Source organism: Oncorhynchus tshawytscha, linkage group LG33 (genome assembly GCF_018296145.1).
Source record: "Oncorhynchus tshawytscha isolate Ot180627B linkage group LG33, Otsh_v2.0, whole genome shotgun sequence".
NCBI lineage: Eukaryota > Metazoa > Chordata > Actinopteri > Salmoniformes > Salmonidae > Oncorhynchus > Oncorhynchus tshawytscha.
In genome coordinates this window covers 41,519,627-41,537,214 of record NC_056461.1, presented here as the reverse complement: position 1 = coordinate 41,537,214, position 17,588 = coordinate 41,519,627, and the positions used below count along the sequence as shown (strand labels likewise).

General features: G+C 45.0%; 1 protein-coding gene across 1 annotated transcript in view; it reads right to left on the bottom strand.

Moving 5' to 3' along the window:
• nbeaa (neurobeachin a) overlaps positions 1–16,557 on the bottom strand; it is a 270,112-nt gene extending 253,555 nt beyond the window's left edge. The window contains 1 exon segment of the mRNA XM_042311234.1: positions 15,945–16,557. Coding sequence (XP_042167168.1) covers positions 15,945–16,205 — 261 coding nt within the window. The 5' untranslated portion in view covers positions 16,206–16,557.
• Positions 16,558–17,588: the final 1,031 nt, after the last annotated feature.

Below are 17,588 nucleotides of genomic sequence, written 5' to 3'. Positions count from 1 at the left end.
ACAGATCCCTTACGGATCACTACAGATCCCTACAGATCCCTTACAGAGCCCTTAGAGATTCCTACAGATCCCTTACAGAGCCCTTAGAGATTCCTACAGATCCCTACAGATCCCTACAGAGCCCTTACAGATACCTACAGATCCCTACGGATCCCTTACAGAGCCCTTACAGATCCCTACAGATCCCTACAGATCCCTACAGATCCCTTACAGATTCCTTACAGAGCCCTTAGAGATTCCTACAGATCCCTACAGATCCCTACAGAGCCCTTACAGATCCCTACAGATCCCTTACAGAGCCCTAACAGATCCCTACAGATCCCTACAGATCCCTACAGATCCCTTACAGATTCCTTACAGAGCCCTTAGAGATTCCTACAGATCCCTACAGATCCCTGCAGAGCCCTTACAGATCCCTACAGATCCCTACAGATCCCTTATTGAGACCTTACATATACCTACAGATCCCTGCAGATCCCTACAGAGCCCTTACAGATCCTTACAGATCCCTACAGATCCCTACAGATCCCTTAGAGATTCCTACAGATCCCTACAGATCCCTTACAGATCCCTACAGAACCATTTCCAGCCCTTCCGTTCCCTTCAGATCTCCACTTAAAGGGACATACAGGGATATAAAGGGACATACAGGGATATACAGGGATATAAAGGGATATAAAGGGACATACAGGGATATACAGGGATATAAAGGGATATAAAGGGACATACAGGGATATAAAGGGATATACAGGGATATAAAGGGACATACAGAGATATAAAGGGATATACAGGGATATAAAGGGACATACAGAGATATAAAGGGATATACAGGGATATAAAGGGACATACAGAGATATAAAGGGACATACAGGGATATAAAGGGACATACAGGGATATAAAGGGACATACAGGGATATAAAGGGATATACAGGGATATAAAGGGACATACAGAGATATAAAGGGACATACAGGGATATACAGGGATATAAAGGGACATACAGAGGCTAAGGGTTCTATTCTTCCATAATGTTTTCTCCTCGGTCTGGTATTATAGACAGAGACGAAAAACACAGGGAGAATGAAAGAATAAAATAAGACTGGAGAACTTCACTCACCAGACGTACGGTACAGGCAAACCTTGGGTCTATAAACAAAACCATCAGTAAACACACACACACACACACACACGAGTGAAGCCGTTTGGTCTATAAAAATCCCCATCAGAATCAATCAACCTGTATTTGAACAGCAACATTTCTCACAGAGAAACGCATTCGAATGATAAAAGATAAACACGCCAAACTAAAAATAACCCCGAGATGTTCAATATCATGACGTCAGTCACAAACACACCTAGAGTCAAGGGCCCTTGGTTGTTATGACAGCAGCTGTAACAACACTTTAATCCTCTCAGACACAGGGTCGGACAGCCTCGCTGCACAGATCTATGTTAACAATGTGTTTAAGGCAGATGGCAGAATGAAATCAGTCCTACCTGAGAATAATGTGTTACACCCCCACACCCCCACCGCCTCCTCCCCACACCCCCACCGCCTCCTCCCCACACCCCCACCGCCTCCTCCCCACACCCCGCCGCCTCCTCCCCACACCCCCACCGCCTCTCCTCCCCACACCCCCACCGCCTCTCCTCCCCACACCCCCACCGCCTCTCCTCCCCACACCCCACATCCCCACACTCCCCATCCTCCCATCCACCCCCATCCTGCCAAGGCAGCAGCTACTCTTCCTGGAGTTTATTATGGATCCCCATTAGTTCCTGCAAAGACAGCAGCTACTCTTCCTAGGGTTTATTATGGATCCCCATTAGTTCCTGACAAGGCAGCAGCTACTCTTCCTGGGGTTTATTATGGATCCCCATTAGTTCCTGCCAAGGCAGCAGCTACTCTTCCTGGGGTTTATTATGGATCCCCATTAGTTCCTGCCAAGGCAGCAGCTACTCTTCCTGGGGTTTATTATGGATCCCCATTAGTTCCTGTCAAGGCAGCAGCTACTCTTCCTGGGGTTTATTATGGATCCCCATTAGTTCCTGCCAAGGCAGCAGCTACTCTTCCTGGGGTTTATTATGGATCCCCCATTAGTTCCTGCCAAGGCAGCAGCTACTCTTCCTGGGGTTTATTATGGATCCCCATTAGTTCCTGTCAAGGCAGCAGCTACTCTTCCTGGGGTTTATTATAGATCCCCATTAGTTCCTGTCAAGGCAGCAGCTACTCTTCCTGGGGTTTATTATGGATCCCCATTAGTTCCTGCCAAGGCAGCAGCTACTCTTCCTGGGGTTTATTATGGATCCCCATTAGGTTAGGGTTATGGTTAGGGTTACGGTTAGGGTTATGGTTAGGGTTATGGTTAGGAGAGAGAGAGAGAGGAGAGAGACAGAGAGGAGATAGAGAGAAAGAGACAGAGAGGAGAAAGACAGAGAGGAGAGAGAGAGAGAGAGACAGAGAGACAGAGAGAGAGAGAGAGACAGAGAGGAGAGAGAGAGAGAGAGAGAGAGAGAGAGAGAGAGACAGAGAGGAGAGAGACAGAGAGACAGACAGACAGAGAGAGAGAGAGAGAGAGAGAGAGAGAGACAGACAGACAGAGAGAGAGAGAGAGAGAGAGACAGAGAGATAGACAGAGAGGAGAGAGAGAGAGACAGAGAGGAGAGAGAGAGAGAGAGAGAGAGAGAGAGACAGAGAGGAGAGAGACAGAGGAGAGAGAGAGAGAGACAGAGAGGAGAGAGAGATAGACAGAGAGGAGAGAGAGATAGACAGAGAGGAGAGAGACAGAGAGGTGATAGACAGAGAGGAGATAGACAGAGATAGACAGAGAGAGAGAGAGAAAGTGCAGAGAAAGAACAGAGGAACGAGAGAGAGCAGATGATAAATGGAGAGAGAGAGAGCACAGAGGAAGATGGACAAACGCCAGATTTGAAGTGAACTGCCTCTGAACCATAGGACAGACCATAACTCGACCTTGAGAGAGGTAAGCTGCATTACAGCACACATACTCTCACGCTGAAACACACACGCAGACACACAATTTAACACACACACACACAGCTGTACTGTGGAAGCCAGCCAGGACTGTTTGGAAAGGTAAAATCTGATTATAGCAGCGGTTCTCAAACTGAGGGTCACGACCCCATGTGGGATCGACTGATATGAAAATGGGCTTGCAGGAGAATTTCCAAAATCCTGTAAAAAATATATACAGCACCAATCAACAGTTTGGACACACCTACTCATTCCAGGGTTTTTCTTTATTTTTACTATTTTCTACATTGCAGAATAATAGTGAAAAAACTATGAAATGACACATATGGAAGCATGGAGTAACCAAGTCCATATTATAGTAAGAACAGCTCAAATAAGCAAAGAGAAACGACAGTCTATCATTACTTTAAGACATGAATGTCAGACAATCCTTCATGTCTATCAGTCGCAAAAACCATCAAATGCTATGATGAAACTGTCTCTCATGAGGACCAACACAGGAAAGGAAGACCCAGAGTTACCTCTGCTGCAGAGGATAAGTTCATTAGAGTTACCAGCTCAAATAAATGCTTCACAGAGTTCAAGTAACATACACATCTCAACATTGACTGTTCAGAGGAGGCTGCGTGAATCAGGCCTTCATGGTCAAAATGCTGTAAAGAAACCACTACTAAAGGACACCAATAATAAGAAGAGACTTGCTTGGGCCAAGAAACACAAACAATGGACATCAGACCGGTGGAAATCTGTCCTCTGATGAGTCCAAATTTGAGATGTTTGGTTCCAAGCGCCTTGTCTTTGTGAGTAGGTGAACGGATGATTCCGCATGTGTGGTTCCCACCGTGAAGCATGGAGGAGGAGGTGTGATGGTGTAATCCAATTGAGATGGTTTGGGATGAGTTGGACCACAGAGTGAAGCAAAAGCCACCAACAAGTTTATTTTACCTTTATTTAACTAGGCAAGTCAGTTAAGAACAAATACTTATTTACAATGACAGCCTAGGAACAGTGGGTTTACTGGTCTAGGAACAGTGGGTTTACTGCCTTGTTCAGGGGGAGAACGACAGATTTCTACCTTGTCAGCTCAGGGATTCGATCTTGCAACCTTTCGGTTCCTAGTCCAACGCTCTAACCATTAGCCTACTTGCCGCCCCAAGTGCTTAGCATATGTTTTAACTCCTTCAAGACTGTTCGAAAAGCATTCCAGGTGAAGCTGGTTGAGATAATGCCAAGAGTGTGCAAAGCTGTCATCAAGGCAAAGGGTTGAATCTGAATAATCTCAAATATAAAATATATTTTGAATTGTTTAACACTTATTTGGTTACTACATGATTCAATATGTGTTATTTCATAGTTTTGATGTCTTCACTATTATTCTACAATTTAGAAAATAGGAAAAAAATAAAGAAAAACCCTGGAATGAGTAGGTGTGTCCAAACTTCTGATACTGGTACTGATTATTAAAAAATATATATATATATTATAATATCGTCTTTGTATCTCAAAATCATTGTAATGTGATTAACATTAAAAATGTTAATGAAAATTATTCAAATCTAAAAAATCAAATTCAACCAGAGAGCTCCCTTAGATCATGGTAACAGGCTCCACTTGACCGTTGCACTTGAATCATTCCCACCGTGAATGATTCATTCCCAACAGGCCTTTCAGATTAGAGGGTCTAGATATCTACACCAACAGGCCTTTCAGATTAGAGGGTCTAGATATCTACACCAACAGGTCTTTCAGATTAGAGGGTCTAGGTATCTACACCAACAGGTCTTTCAGATTAGAGGGTCTAGATATCTACACCAACATGCCTTTCAGATTAGAGGGTCTAGATATCTACACCAACAGGTCTTTCAGATTAGAGGGTCAAAGTATCTACACCAACAGGTCTTTCAGATTAGAGGGTCTAGATATCTACACCAACAGGTCTTTCAGATTAGAGGGTCAAAGTATCTACACCAACAGGCCTTTCAGATTAGAGGGTCTAGGTATCTACACCAACAGGTCTTTCAGATTAGAGGGTCTAGATATCTACACCAACAGGTCTTTCAGATTAAAGCAGTGGTTCCCAACAGGTCTTTCAGATTAGAGGGTCTAGATATCTACACCAACAGGTCTTTCAGATTAGAGGTCTAAATGAAAATCTAAAATCTAAAAGATCAGGTCTTTCAGATTAGAGAGTCCTAGATATCTATTTAAACAGGTCTTTCAGATTAGAGGGTCTAGATATCTACACCAACAGGTCTTTCAGATTAGAGGGTCTAGGTATCTACACCAACAGGTCTTTCAGATTAGAGGGTCTAGATATCTACACCATCAGGCCTTTCAGATTAGAGGGTCTAGATATCTACACCAATAGGTCGTTCAGATTAGACTGTCTAGAAATCTACACCAACAGGTCTTTCAGATTAAGAGGAAACTCTAGATATCTACACTCCAACAGGTCTTTCAGATTAGAGGGTCTAGATATCTACACCATCAGGCCTTTCAGATTAGGGGTCTGATATCTACACCAACAGGTCGTTCAGATTAGAGGGTCTAAAATATCACACCAACAGGTCTTTGGCTTAGAGGGTCTAGATATCTACCAACAGGTCTTTCAGATTAGAGGGGCTAGATTCTACACCAACAGGCCTTTCAGATGGAGGGTCTAGATATCTGTGTGGCAACAGGTCTTTCAGATTAGAGGGTCTAGGTATCTACACCATAAAGCAGTGGTTCCCAAATGGGGTGGTCCCCGTGCGGGGTGGCCTGATATGACTAACAAAAAAGATTATATATATATAAATGTGGTTGACCTTAAAGGTCTAAATGAAAATAAAAAATCTAAAAGATCAAATTTAACCAGAGAGCAGACTGGCTAGATCCTGAGAAAAGGCTGGGATGGTTAACTGTGTGCACTGATGAAAAACTTTCCCATGGGATGGTCCGTGTGCTGTGTGGCTATAGTGATGAAACCACAGATTCCACATGATATTCCGTGTGCTGTGATATGGTGAAAACAACGTGTTGAGAGGCAGAGGCATGAAACAGATCAATGGGATTTGTCAGATAACACTGTGAAACTAAGTATTGATGCTATTGTTAGCAATCAAGATGGAAACTCTGACTGAACAGTCAAAACTCCAAATGGACGTAGGTGTGAGGGCTGAGACCGTTGACATCTGTTTGCTACATGTCGGGGAATGAATTCACGAGGACAGTTGTTCTGTCTCTTACAGAGCATAAAATGTCACATGGGATGGTCAGTGTGCTGTGTGGCTATATTGATGAAAAACCGATTCCACATGGGATGGTCCGTGCTGTGTGGCTATAGTGATGAAAAACAGATTCCACATGGGATGGTCCGTGTGCTGTGTGGCTATAGTGATGAAAAACAGATTCCACATGGGATGGTCCGTGTGCTGTGTGGCTATATTGATGAAAAACAGATTCCACATGGGATGGTCCGTGTGCTGTGTGGCTATAGTGATGAAAAACAGATTCCACATGGGATGGTCCGTGTGCTGTGTGGCTATAGTGATGAAAAACAGATTTTATGGGATCAAATGGTGGGCTTTTGCACAGCTTGGCCTCCATCTATGGTGCGACGGAGGGCAGGCCTCTGCACTCTGGTTATGACTGTGTCTCCTTCTGATATTCTGAGATATGGCAGGTCACTTCCATTTTGTATACTACATCAAACCACATCCGTTGTGCTCACGCCTGTTCACAAAACAACGTGGAGACATGAGATCAGATCATGACGACGCTCTATTTCACACCAAAGCCTTGGTGGTTATCCAGATGAGGAACCTGAATTTTCAGGCATTTTGAGATAGACAAAACGTTGTCATTCACTAGATGAGACCTGAAGGAAAAGGAAATACGTTCTATAGATGAGGGACCTGAAGGACAAAGGAAACACCACAAACACATGGATATGAAAACAGGGGAAACTTCTGTTAACTGCTCTAGGCTTCTATAGATGAGGGACCTGAATGCTGTCTATAGATGAACCTGAACGCAGGAAGGGGAAATACACAAACATTCTAAACCTGAACGCAGGCAGGGGAAATACACAAACATTCTATAGATGAGGGACCTGAACGCAGGCAGGGGAAATACACAAACAGACATATCTGGGGACCTGAACGCAGGCAGGGGAAATACACACAAACACATTCTATAGATGAGGGACCTGAACGCAGGCAGGGGAAATACACAAAACACATTCTATAGATGAGGGACCTTCTATAGAACCTGAATCAGGCAGGGGAAATACACACAAACACATTCTATAGATGAGGGACCTGAACGCAGGCAGGGGAAATACACACAAACACATTCTATAGATGAGGGACCTGAACGCAGGCAGGGGAAATACACAAACATTCTATAGATGAGGGACCTGAACGCAGGCAGGGGAAATACACACAAACACATTCTATAGATGAGGGACCTGAACGCAGGCAGGGGAAATACACAAACATTCTATAGATGAGGGACCTGAACGCAGGCAGGGGAAATACACACAAACATTCTATAGATGAGGGACCTGAACACACACAGGGGAAATACACACAAACATTCTATAGATGAGGGACCGAATCAGTGGATTCAGAGGGAATTATTATTTCAAAAGCGAACCATGCCTCCTCCCCTCGGCTGTGCTTGTTTCTAACAGAAAACTGTGTCAGTACCACAGGGCTGACGACTTGCTGACCTCCAACACTTGGAAGAGCACCACAGGGCTGACGACTTGCTGACCTCCAACACTTGGAAGAGTACCACAGAGCTGACGACTTGCTGACCTCCAACACTTGGAAGAGCACCACAGGGCTGACGACTTGCTGACCTCCAACACTTTGGGACCTACTTCCCAATACGTTTGACTGTGATCCTGGCTCAGTTGACATGCCGCTAAGTGAAATCGAACATCTGATCGAGCCGTCATGTGACCGAATGCATTCCCGGGTCACTACGGAGGAGTTTTGGTTCCTGTATCTAAGGGAACAGCCGGTCGTCTCCCTCTGAGCATTAACTGGGAGCTGGGAATTAGGAAAAACTCAGACTTCAGTGCGTTCAAGACAGGTGAGAAGTCTGGAAAGAAACGATCTTTGACTGGGAAAAATAGTTTTCAACGGTCATCCAACTCCAACTCAGGAACTCTGGCCTTTTTATAGAGCTCCAACTTTCTGACCTGAAGATCACTGACTTGATGATTTGACCTCGTATTTTTACAAGTTCCAAGTTGTCTTGAAAGCACCATTAGTGCTCTCGTCTGCATTAAAACCAAATGTCGATCCAGGTTGGATGTGACTGCAGAGATGAGCTGCACGCTGTCAACCCCCCTGACTTTGAGCAAACCCATCTCATTAGTGGTGGTGAGGTAAGAGACATTATGAGGTAAGAGACATTATGAGGTAAGAGACATTATGAGGTCAGAGACATTATGAGGTAAGAGACATTATGAGGTAAGAGACATTATGAGGTAAGAGACATTATGAGGTCAGAGACATTATGAGGTAAGAGACATTATGAGGTCAGAGACATTATGAGGTCAGAGACATTATGAGGTAAGAGACATTATGAGGTAAGAGACATTATGAGGTCAGAGACATTATGAGGTCAGAGACATTATGAGGTAAGAGACATTATGAGGTCAGAGACATTATGAGGTCAGAGACATTATGAGGTAAGAGACATTATGAGGTCAGAGACATTATCAGGTAAGAGGCATTATGTCAGACTCCTTTGAAATTGACTGCCATAGACCCACATTAACAGTATGTGATGGTGAGTTGAGAAGACAATCAGAAATACTGGCATCTGACTGCCATAGACCCACATTAACAGTATGTGATGGTGAGTTGAGAAGACAATCAGAAATACTGGCATCTGACTGCCATAGACCCACATTAACAGTATGTGATGGTGAGTTGAGAAGACAATCAGAAATACTGGCATCTGACTGCCATAGACCCACATTAACAGTATGTGATGGTGAGTTGAGAAGACAATCAGAAATACTGGCATCTGACTGCCATAGACCCACATTAACAGTATGTGATGGTGAGTTGAGAAGACAATCAGAAATACTGGCATCTGACTGCCATAGACCCACTGGCATCTGACTGCCATAGACCCACTGGCATCTGACTGCCATAGACCCACTGGCATCTGACTGCCATAGACCCACTGGCATCTGACTGCCATAGACCCACTGGCATCTGACTGCCATAGACCCACTGGCATCTGACTGCCATAGACCCACTGGCATCTGACTGCCATAGACCCACATTAAAAAAGTTAACATTGGTTCTTAACTACATTTTTCATGGTTGGGGTCGCGAGGATTTTCAGATATCAACACGTGGTCGTGGGCCCTAAAAGTTTGGAACCCCTGGATTATGGGAAGAATTTAGAGTGAGTGAAACAGGGGGAACAGCACCCATCCTTCCCCTGCCAAAATCCACATCCTAACCCCGGAACTAGTTAAGCTAAGCTAACTAAAGCATTCAAACTAATGCATTGAGCTAAGGCTAACTGTGGCAACCTAGTCATTACCCTGGCCCATGTATAAGATAGGCAAACTAAAGCACTCAAAGTAATGCACTGAGCTATTAAAGGGTAACTTTATCAGCGTTTGTTGACAGGGGGCAAAACCATTCAAAACAACTCCATGGTTTAAAATTGAACCAATTTTTGCTTTTACTCACTCTGATTATTATGTCTGGAAAAACAAACACCTATTCTATAAGGCAGTGTTTCTATCACTCTCTCTCCATCCAATAATCTCCCCATCCCTCTTTAACCCCACCATCCCTCTATCCATCCCTCTATCCATCCCTCCCTCCATCCCTCCATTCATCCTTCTATCCCTACATCCCTCTATCCCACCATCCTTCCAACCCTCCATCTGCCCATCCATCCTTCCATCCCTCCATCTGCCCATCCATCCTTCCATCCCTCCATCTGCCCATCCATCCTTCCATCCCTCCATCTGCCCATCTATCCTTCCAACCCTCCATCTGCCCATCTATCCTTCCAACCCTCCATCTGCCCATCTATCCTTCCAACCCTCCATCTGCCCATCTATCCTTCCAACCCTCCATCTGCCCATCTATCCTTCCATCAATACTCGTGTGGTGTGTGAATCCCTCTCTGCGGTTCTCCACTGATCGACCTGGCTGAATAATTGAGTAGCTATCCCAGCCACAGAGGACTGTGTTGGGCCAACAGACCACTGCCACCGTCCCTACCCTGGCTCTCAGACCACCAGCTCTTTCAATTAAGGCTATAGTATTTCAGATTCAGACACTACTGCCCGCCAAGGACAATGGACGATGGGGATATGGAGAGAGGCTGGAGGATTGGTCTCTAGTGCTCTGTTCATCCCAATAAGCTGGTTGGTGTTTGTGCTCTCTCTCTCTCTCTCTCTCTCTCTCTCTATCTTTCTCTGATGTTGCCCTTTAATACTGATCTAAAACCCAGTTTTGCTTTTCTCCCTATCTATCTATCATCTATCCATCTATCATCTATCTAGCTATCATCTATCCATCTATCATCTATCATCTAAATCCATCTATCATCTATCATTTGCTTTTATCCATCTATCATCTATCTATCTATCATCTATCCATCTATCATCTATCTAGCTATCATCTATCCATCTATCATCTATCATCTATCAATCTATCATCTATCATCTATCACCTATCATCTATCCATCTATCATCTATCCATCTATCATCTATCCATCTATCTACCACCTATCATCTATCATCTATCTATCATCTATCATATATCACCTATCTATCATCTATCATCTATCACCTATCTATCATCTTTCATCTATCACCTATCTATCACCTATCATCTATCACCTATCTATCATCTATCATCTATCACCTATCATCTATCATCTATCCATCTATCACCTATCCATCTATCTATTACCTATCATCTATTACCTATCACCTATATCATCTATCACCTATCATCTATCCATCTAACACCTATCATCTATCACCTATCATCTATCACCAATCATCTATCATATATCCATCTATCATATATCATCTATCACCTATCACCTATCATCTAACGCCTATCATCTATCCATCTATCCAGTACCCTGCCACTCTGCCTCTCTGGCTGCCTCTCTGGCTGTCTGGCTGCCACTCTGCCTCTCTGGCTGGCTGCCTCTCTGGCTGCCACTCTGCCTCTCTAGCTGGCTGCCTCTCTGTCTCCCTGACACTGCAGCATCCTCCTCCCCCACCCCTCATTCTCTCATCCCCCGCTCCTCTCCTCCAATACCTGCTTTTAAATGCATGACGCTGTCCACTTGCATGCTGCCTGCAGGCCAGACAATCTCTCTCCCTCCTCTTTTTTCCTCCTCTCCTTACCATCTCCTTATCATGTCCTTATCATCTCCTTACCATGTACTTATCATGTCCTTACCATCTCCTTATCATGTCCTTACCATCTCCTTACCCTCTCCTTACCATCTCCTTACCATCTCCTTACCCTCTCCTTACCATCTCCTTATCATGTCCTTACCATGTCCTTACCCTCTCCTTACCATCTCCTTATCATCTCCTTATCATGTCCTTACCATCTCCTTATCATCTCCTTATCATGTCCTTACCATCTCCTTACCCTCTCCTTACCATCTCCTTATCATCTCCTTATCATGTCCTTACCATCTCCTTATCATCTCCTTATCATGTCCTTACCATCTCCTTACCCTCTCCTTACCATCTCCTTATCATCTCCTTATCATGTCCTTATCATGTCCTTATCATCTCCTTACCCTCTCCTTACCATCTCCTTATCATCTCCTTATCATCCCCTTATTCCGTTACAGGCTATGGTAAATGGTCAAATTAATTGTGCAGGACGCAGCAGCATCCGATAGATATAGCCTATTAGCACATCGGTTTGAGGTTGAGGATGAAAACTTAATCTCCTATATCTGACAGAAAACAGGGAGGAGAAGGAGGGGATGAGAGGAGGAAGAGGAGGGAGACGAGTAGGGAGCCAGCGAAGCATCAGTCCTCCTCAAGTCACTAATAACTACAAGACTTGGACCTTGCTACACAAATATCACAACAGGGGTAGAAATGGGATTAGGCTATTCACCCATACTGCCCCACAATTAGCGAATAGAAATACGCTAATGATTTAACTTATCATAAGCATTTAGCCTATTCGCCTTATCATAGGAATTTAGCATTTAGCATTTAACCTCATCTGTATTAAACCACGTTGTTGAGATATATAGACCTAGGCCCCTTTCAAAACAAATCACAGTGTGTAACTGTAGCCTAAGCTCCTTCGTCTCTTGACACACACACACCATATCCCTAGGCTATAGCGTATTAGTGCATCTGTGATGTGCATTAAAAGTGGGTCTGTTTCATAACAAAAGTCCCCATTTGTGCATCTGCAGCCAGGTTTAAATCCCTCCTCCTATACTCACTAGACCAGACCATAGCATCGCTACGTGATATTCAGACATAATGATAGGGTACTAGGCTAAAGGCAGGCATCTTCTATAGTTTAGCACATAGCTAAACTACAAAGAAACAGGAGAACCTAGCCTATTGGATTGCATGTGTATATATATATATACACACACAATTTAAAAAATAGGCACAAAATCTCTTATTCAAAACAAAGTATAGCTTATGCATAGGCTAATTGTTTCTGAGACACTCATAGGCTAGCTGTAGGAGGTTAGCTGTAGGAGGCTAGCTGTAGGAGGTTAGCTGTAGGAGGCTAGCTGTAGGAGGCTAGCTGTAGGATGCTAGCTGTATGAGGTTAGCTGTAGGAGGTTAGCTGTAGGAGGCTAGCTGTAGGAGGTTAGCTGTAGGAGGCTAGCTGTAGGAGGCTAGCTGTAGGAGGTTAGCTGTAGGAGGCTAGCTGTAGGGGGATAGCTGTAGGAGGCTAGCTGTAGGGGAATAGGGGGTTAGCTGGGGGCTAGCTGTAGGAGGCTAGCTGTAGGAGGTTAGCTGTAGGGGGATAGCTGTAGGAGGTTAGCTGTAGGAGGTTAGCTGTAGGAGGCTAGCTGTAGGGGCTAGCTGTAGGAGGCTAGCTGTAGGGGTTAGCTGTAGGAGGCTAGCTGTAGGGGAATAGCTGTAGGAGGCTAGGCTAGCTGTAGGAGGCTAGCTGTAGGGGAATAGCTGTAGGAGGCTAGCTGTAGGATGCTTAGCTGGCTAGGAGGGGAGGTTAGCTGTAGGAGGCTAGCTGTAGGGGAATAGCTGTTAGCTGTAGGGGTTAGCTGTAGGAGGTTAGGGGAATAGCTGTAGGAGGCTAGCTGTAGGGGGCTGTAGGAGGCTAGCTGTAGGGGAATAGCTGTAGGAGGCTAGATAGCTGTAGGAGGCTAGCTGTAGGAGGTTAGCTGTAGGAGGCTAGCTGTAGGGGGATTAGCTGTAGGAGGCTAGCTGTAGGGGGTTAGCTGTAGGAGGCTAGCTGTAGGGCTGTAATTAGCTGTAGGAGGCTAGCTGTAGGAGGTTAGCTGTAGGGGTTAGCTGTAATTAGCTGTAGGAGGCTAGCTGTAGGAGGTTAGCTGTAGGAGGCTAGCTGTAGGAGGCTGTAAGAGGTTAGCTGTAAGAGGTTAGCTGTAGGAGGTTAGCTGTAGGAGGCTAGCTGTAGGGTTAGCTGTAATTAGCTGTAGGAGGCTAGCTGTAGGAGGTTAGCTGTAGGAGGCTAGCTGTAGGGGTTAGCTGTAATTAGCTGTAGGAGGCTAGCTGTAGGGGCTGTAAGGTTAGCTAGCTGTAGGAGGCTAGCTGTAGGGTTAGCTGTAATAGCTGTAGGAGGCTAGCTGTAGGGGCTGTAATAGCTGTAGGAGGCTAGCTGTAGGGGTTAGCTGTAGGAGGCTAGCTGTAGGGGAAGGTTAGCTAGCTGTAGGAGGCTAGCTGTAGGGGCTGTAATAGCTGTAGGAGGCTAGCTGTAGGGGAATAGCTGTAGGAGGCTAGCTGTAGGGGAATAGCTGTAGGAGGTTAGCTGTAGGAGGCTAGCTGTAGGGGAATAGCTGTAGGAGGCTAGCTGTAGGAGGCTAGCTGTAGGAGGTTAGCTGTAGGGGAATAGCTGTAGGAGGGAATAGCTGTAGGAGGCTAGCTGTAGGAGGTTAGCTGTAGGAGGCTAGCTGTAGGAGGCTAGCTGTAAGCTGTAGGAGTTAGCTGTAGGAGGTTAGCTGTAGGAGGTTAGCTGTAGGAGGCTAGCTGTAGGAGGTTAGCTGTAAGAGGTTAGCTGTAGAGGTTAGCTGTAGGAGGTTAGCTGTAAGAGGTTAGCTGTAAGAGGTTAGCTGTAAGAGGTTAGCTGTAAGAGGTTAGCTGTAGGAGGCTAGCTGTAGGAGGTTAGCTGTAGGAGGTTAGCTGTAGGAGGTTAGCTGTAAGAGGTTAGCTGTAGGAGGTTAGCTGTAGAGGTTAGCTGTAAGAGGTTAGCTGTAGGAGGTTAGCTGTAAGAGGTTAGCTGTAGAGGTTAGCTGTAAGAGGCTAGCTGTAGGAGGTTAGCTGTAAGAGGTTAGCTGTAAGAGGTTAGCTGTAAGAGGTTAGCTGTAGGAGGTTAGCTGTAAGAGGTTAGCTGTAAGAGGTTAGCTGTAGGAGGCTAGCTGTAAGAGGTTAGCTGTAGGAGGTTAGGCTAGCTGTAGGAGGCTAGCTGTAGGAGGTTAGCTGTAAGAGGTTAGCTGTAGGAGGCTAGCTGTAGGAGGCTAGCTGTAAATCAAATCAAATCAAATCAAATCAAGCTGTATCCTACAGCTGTAAGAGGTTAGCTGTAAGAGGTTAGCTGTAAGAGGTTAGCTGTAGAGGTTAGCTGTAAGAGGTTAGCTGTAGGAGGTTAGCTGTAAGAGGTTAGCTGTAGGAGGCTAGCTGTAGGAGGCTAGCTGTAAATCAAATCAAATCAAATCAAATCAAGCTTATCCTACAGCTGTAAGAGGTTAGCTGTAGGAGGTTAGCTGTAGGCTACATATGGCGACAACAATGCATAGCAGAATGCCTTTGTTCCATCCGGTGGTAAACAACGCAGACGCTGCAGGCTGCACAGAGTTCTGGCCCAAAACCAATATACAATTAACGCTTTTCTTCCACTGTTGGCGAGGAATATGAAGCATTGTTCCAATGCATCGAGTGCCGTGCAAGGTGCAGAAACAATGTAACGATTTGGCGTGTGCGTGTGTGAGGGTGATAAAGAGAGAGAGAGAGAGGGAGAGAGAGAGTGTGTGTGTGCGTGTGTGTGTGTGTGTGTTGCAGCCTAACAAATTCACTAGCTACTGATGTATCAATGTTGTATCACGTTGGGGTCGAGTGAATGGCTACATGTTTTTATTTGTGGTCTAAAACGGGAAATGGACACACACACACACACACACACACACAAGTCACACACGCACCAATCTCGACCACTGAGCGAAGGTATTCCGGCCACATATTTCCGAGTGTCGCCATAGCTATAAATGAATAGCCTAGACTTAACAGAGAGTGACTGACCATGTAGTCAATAATGGCCGAATAACTGTTACCCTCCGATCCGTAGCGAGGGTCATTACATCCCTTGGTATAGCTTCAATACTTTACAAATCACATTTTACCCTCAGTCTCTCTCTCTCTCTCTCTCTCTCTACAGCTTTTATAATCATCTAGTTCCCCATAACCCTTATTATCTCCACTGCATGACAGAAAAAAAACTTAATCCTTCCACTGAGCAAACATATGACATCATCCTCCAAGCCTTAGCCACCACAACATGGATGGATGGGGGGAAAACCTAAAAGCGGCGTCGTAAATAAAACAGGAGCTTCTGCTGCTGCTACACATAACAGCGGTAGGTTATAGGACTAGGCTACAACAGCGCAACACAGTGCAGTGATTCTAGCTCTCTGACAAAGCTAGGCTATAGGACTAGGTTAATAGTGGTGATGCTACCCTAGACTAAAATTGCGGTTTCTCTACTTACCAGGTTGAGAACCGTTTCGACGATGTCCCGGTTGCTAACCTCGCCAACCTGAATGAGGCCGACCAGTACGGCGAATTTCATTTGGATATTCCTGATCGGTACGGCCGGGAGCACCATGGAGCCGGATCCAGAGACCATCCTGTCCCCGATGGGAGCAGAGCCAGCGCCCGTAACGACCTGGGGTTGGCCGGGGCCCGGGGGATGAGCGGTTCGGTCTGGATCCGAAAGTGGAGTTGCAGATCCCGGCTTCTCGCTCGACATTTCCTCTTTGGACACTGGAGAGGACGGAGAGAGGAGCGGCCGCTGGGGTCTCTCTCTCACACACACACTCACACACCTGCTCTCAACAGTCAGTCCTTCTGCTGCATGAAATACACTACGGAGAGGCTGGGGGAAAGGGGGGATATTAAGGAATATCAAAAAGAAAGGGGCAGTTTTCCTCTCCTGTTCTTCGAATCGCACCCTATTCTCCCGATGATGCGAAAGAATGCATAAATAAAAGACAAGTTATCTTGACGCTCGGCAGAATGGTACCCTCTTCTTCGTATCGCCTCTCGTCTCTCTCTCTGGCAGGCTGCAGTCGTCGTCAGTACGCCATGTTGACGCCCCCTGTCTGCGGCACTGCGCGCTGGACACGCCTGCGCACTGGTAGATCAGCAAGAGTCGCTGGAGCGTACCTACATAGCCTACATCAGCAACCTTTTAGTTTGCACAGCTCGTTATAACGCCTTCGTGACAAATGTCTCAAGCACCGTTATAATGCCTCATTACATGTGTAATAACATGTCAAATGTAGGCATATGTAGGACAGGATGGGTAGGCCTAACTAAAGCTGATATGATTTACTATAGGTCTATTTTACAATAGATTTATAGTAAATTCGATTATTATGTCTCAAGACAGTTTCCTCCTTGGACAAAAAGTGTTGGCTAAATAAACAAAAGCTGTCATGAATAACTAAACATGTTTGAGAGCTTTCTTTCTTGACGATGTTATGACAGCCGTAATCACACGGGGAAATATTGACTGCAGGCCAAATAGAACTTGAAATAACTGTGAAACAGAAGGGAAAGGCTCCTTTAAGATCCACCACGGTCCATTATGACAGGAGCGTGACTGTCTATGTTAACAGCAAATTAGATTAGTTATTTTCATCCGGGAAAAGGTCTATTTTACAGATGCGCCCTGAATTACAGAATTGATAGAAAATACACATTTCAAAATATAAAAACAAATTCAAGCAGAAAGAAAGAAATGGTCATAAAAAAAACTAACACATTCCTCAGTTATAAAGTCTTCAATCTGCTTTCTGAATTAACCCAAAACATCACATTTAAGAACATATTGTTCCACAAATAAGGTGTATCGAAAACTAAACGCTGATTTATTTTAACTCCGTAGAGACCAGAGTAATATCCAGAGTTAACCATCCCTGAGACCGGGTGTGGTCACTCATAAGTATAAGGTTTAGTAATGATGTTAGATACGAGTGGGACTTTTTGTAAAAAGCGCTTTATAAATAAAAACAATGTATCAACATCAGAGAGGGCCGTCTTCCTGGTAGAGAATACAGTGATTAGTACTAAAACCGTCACCCGTAATAAAGAGCAGTGCGCTATGATCAACTGCACGTAACGGCTGTAA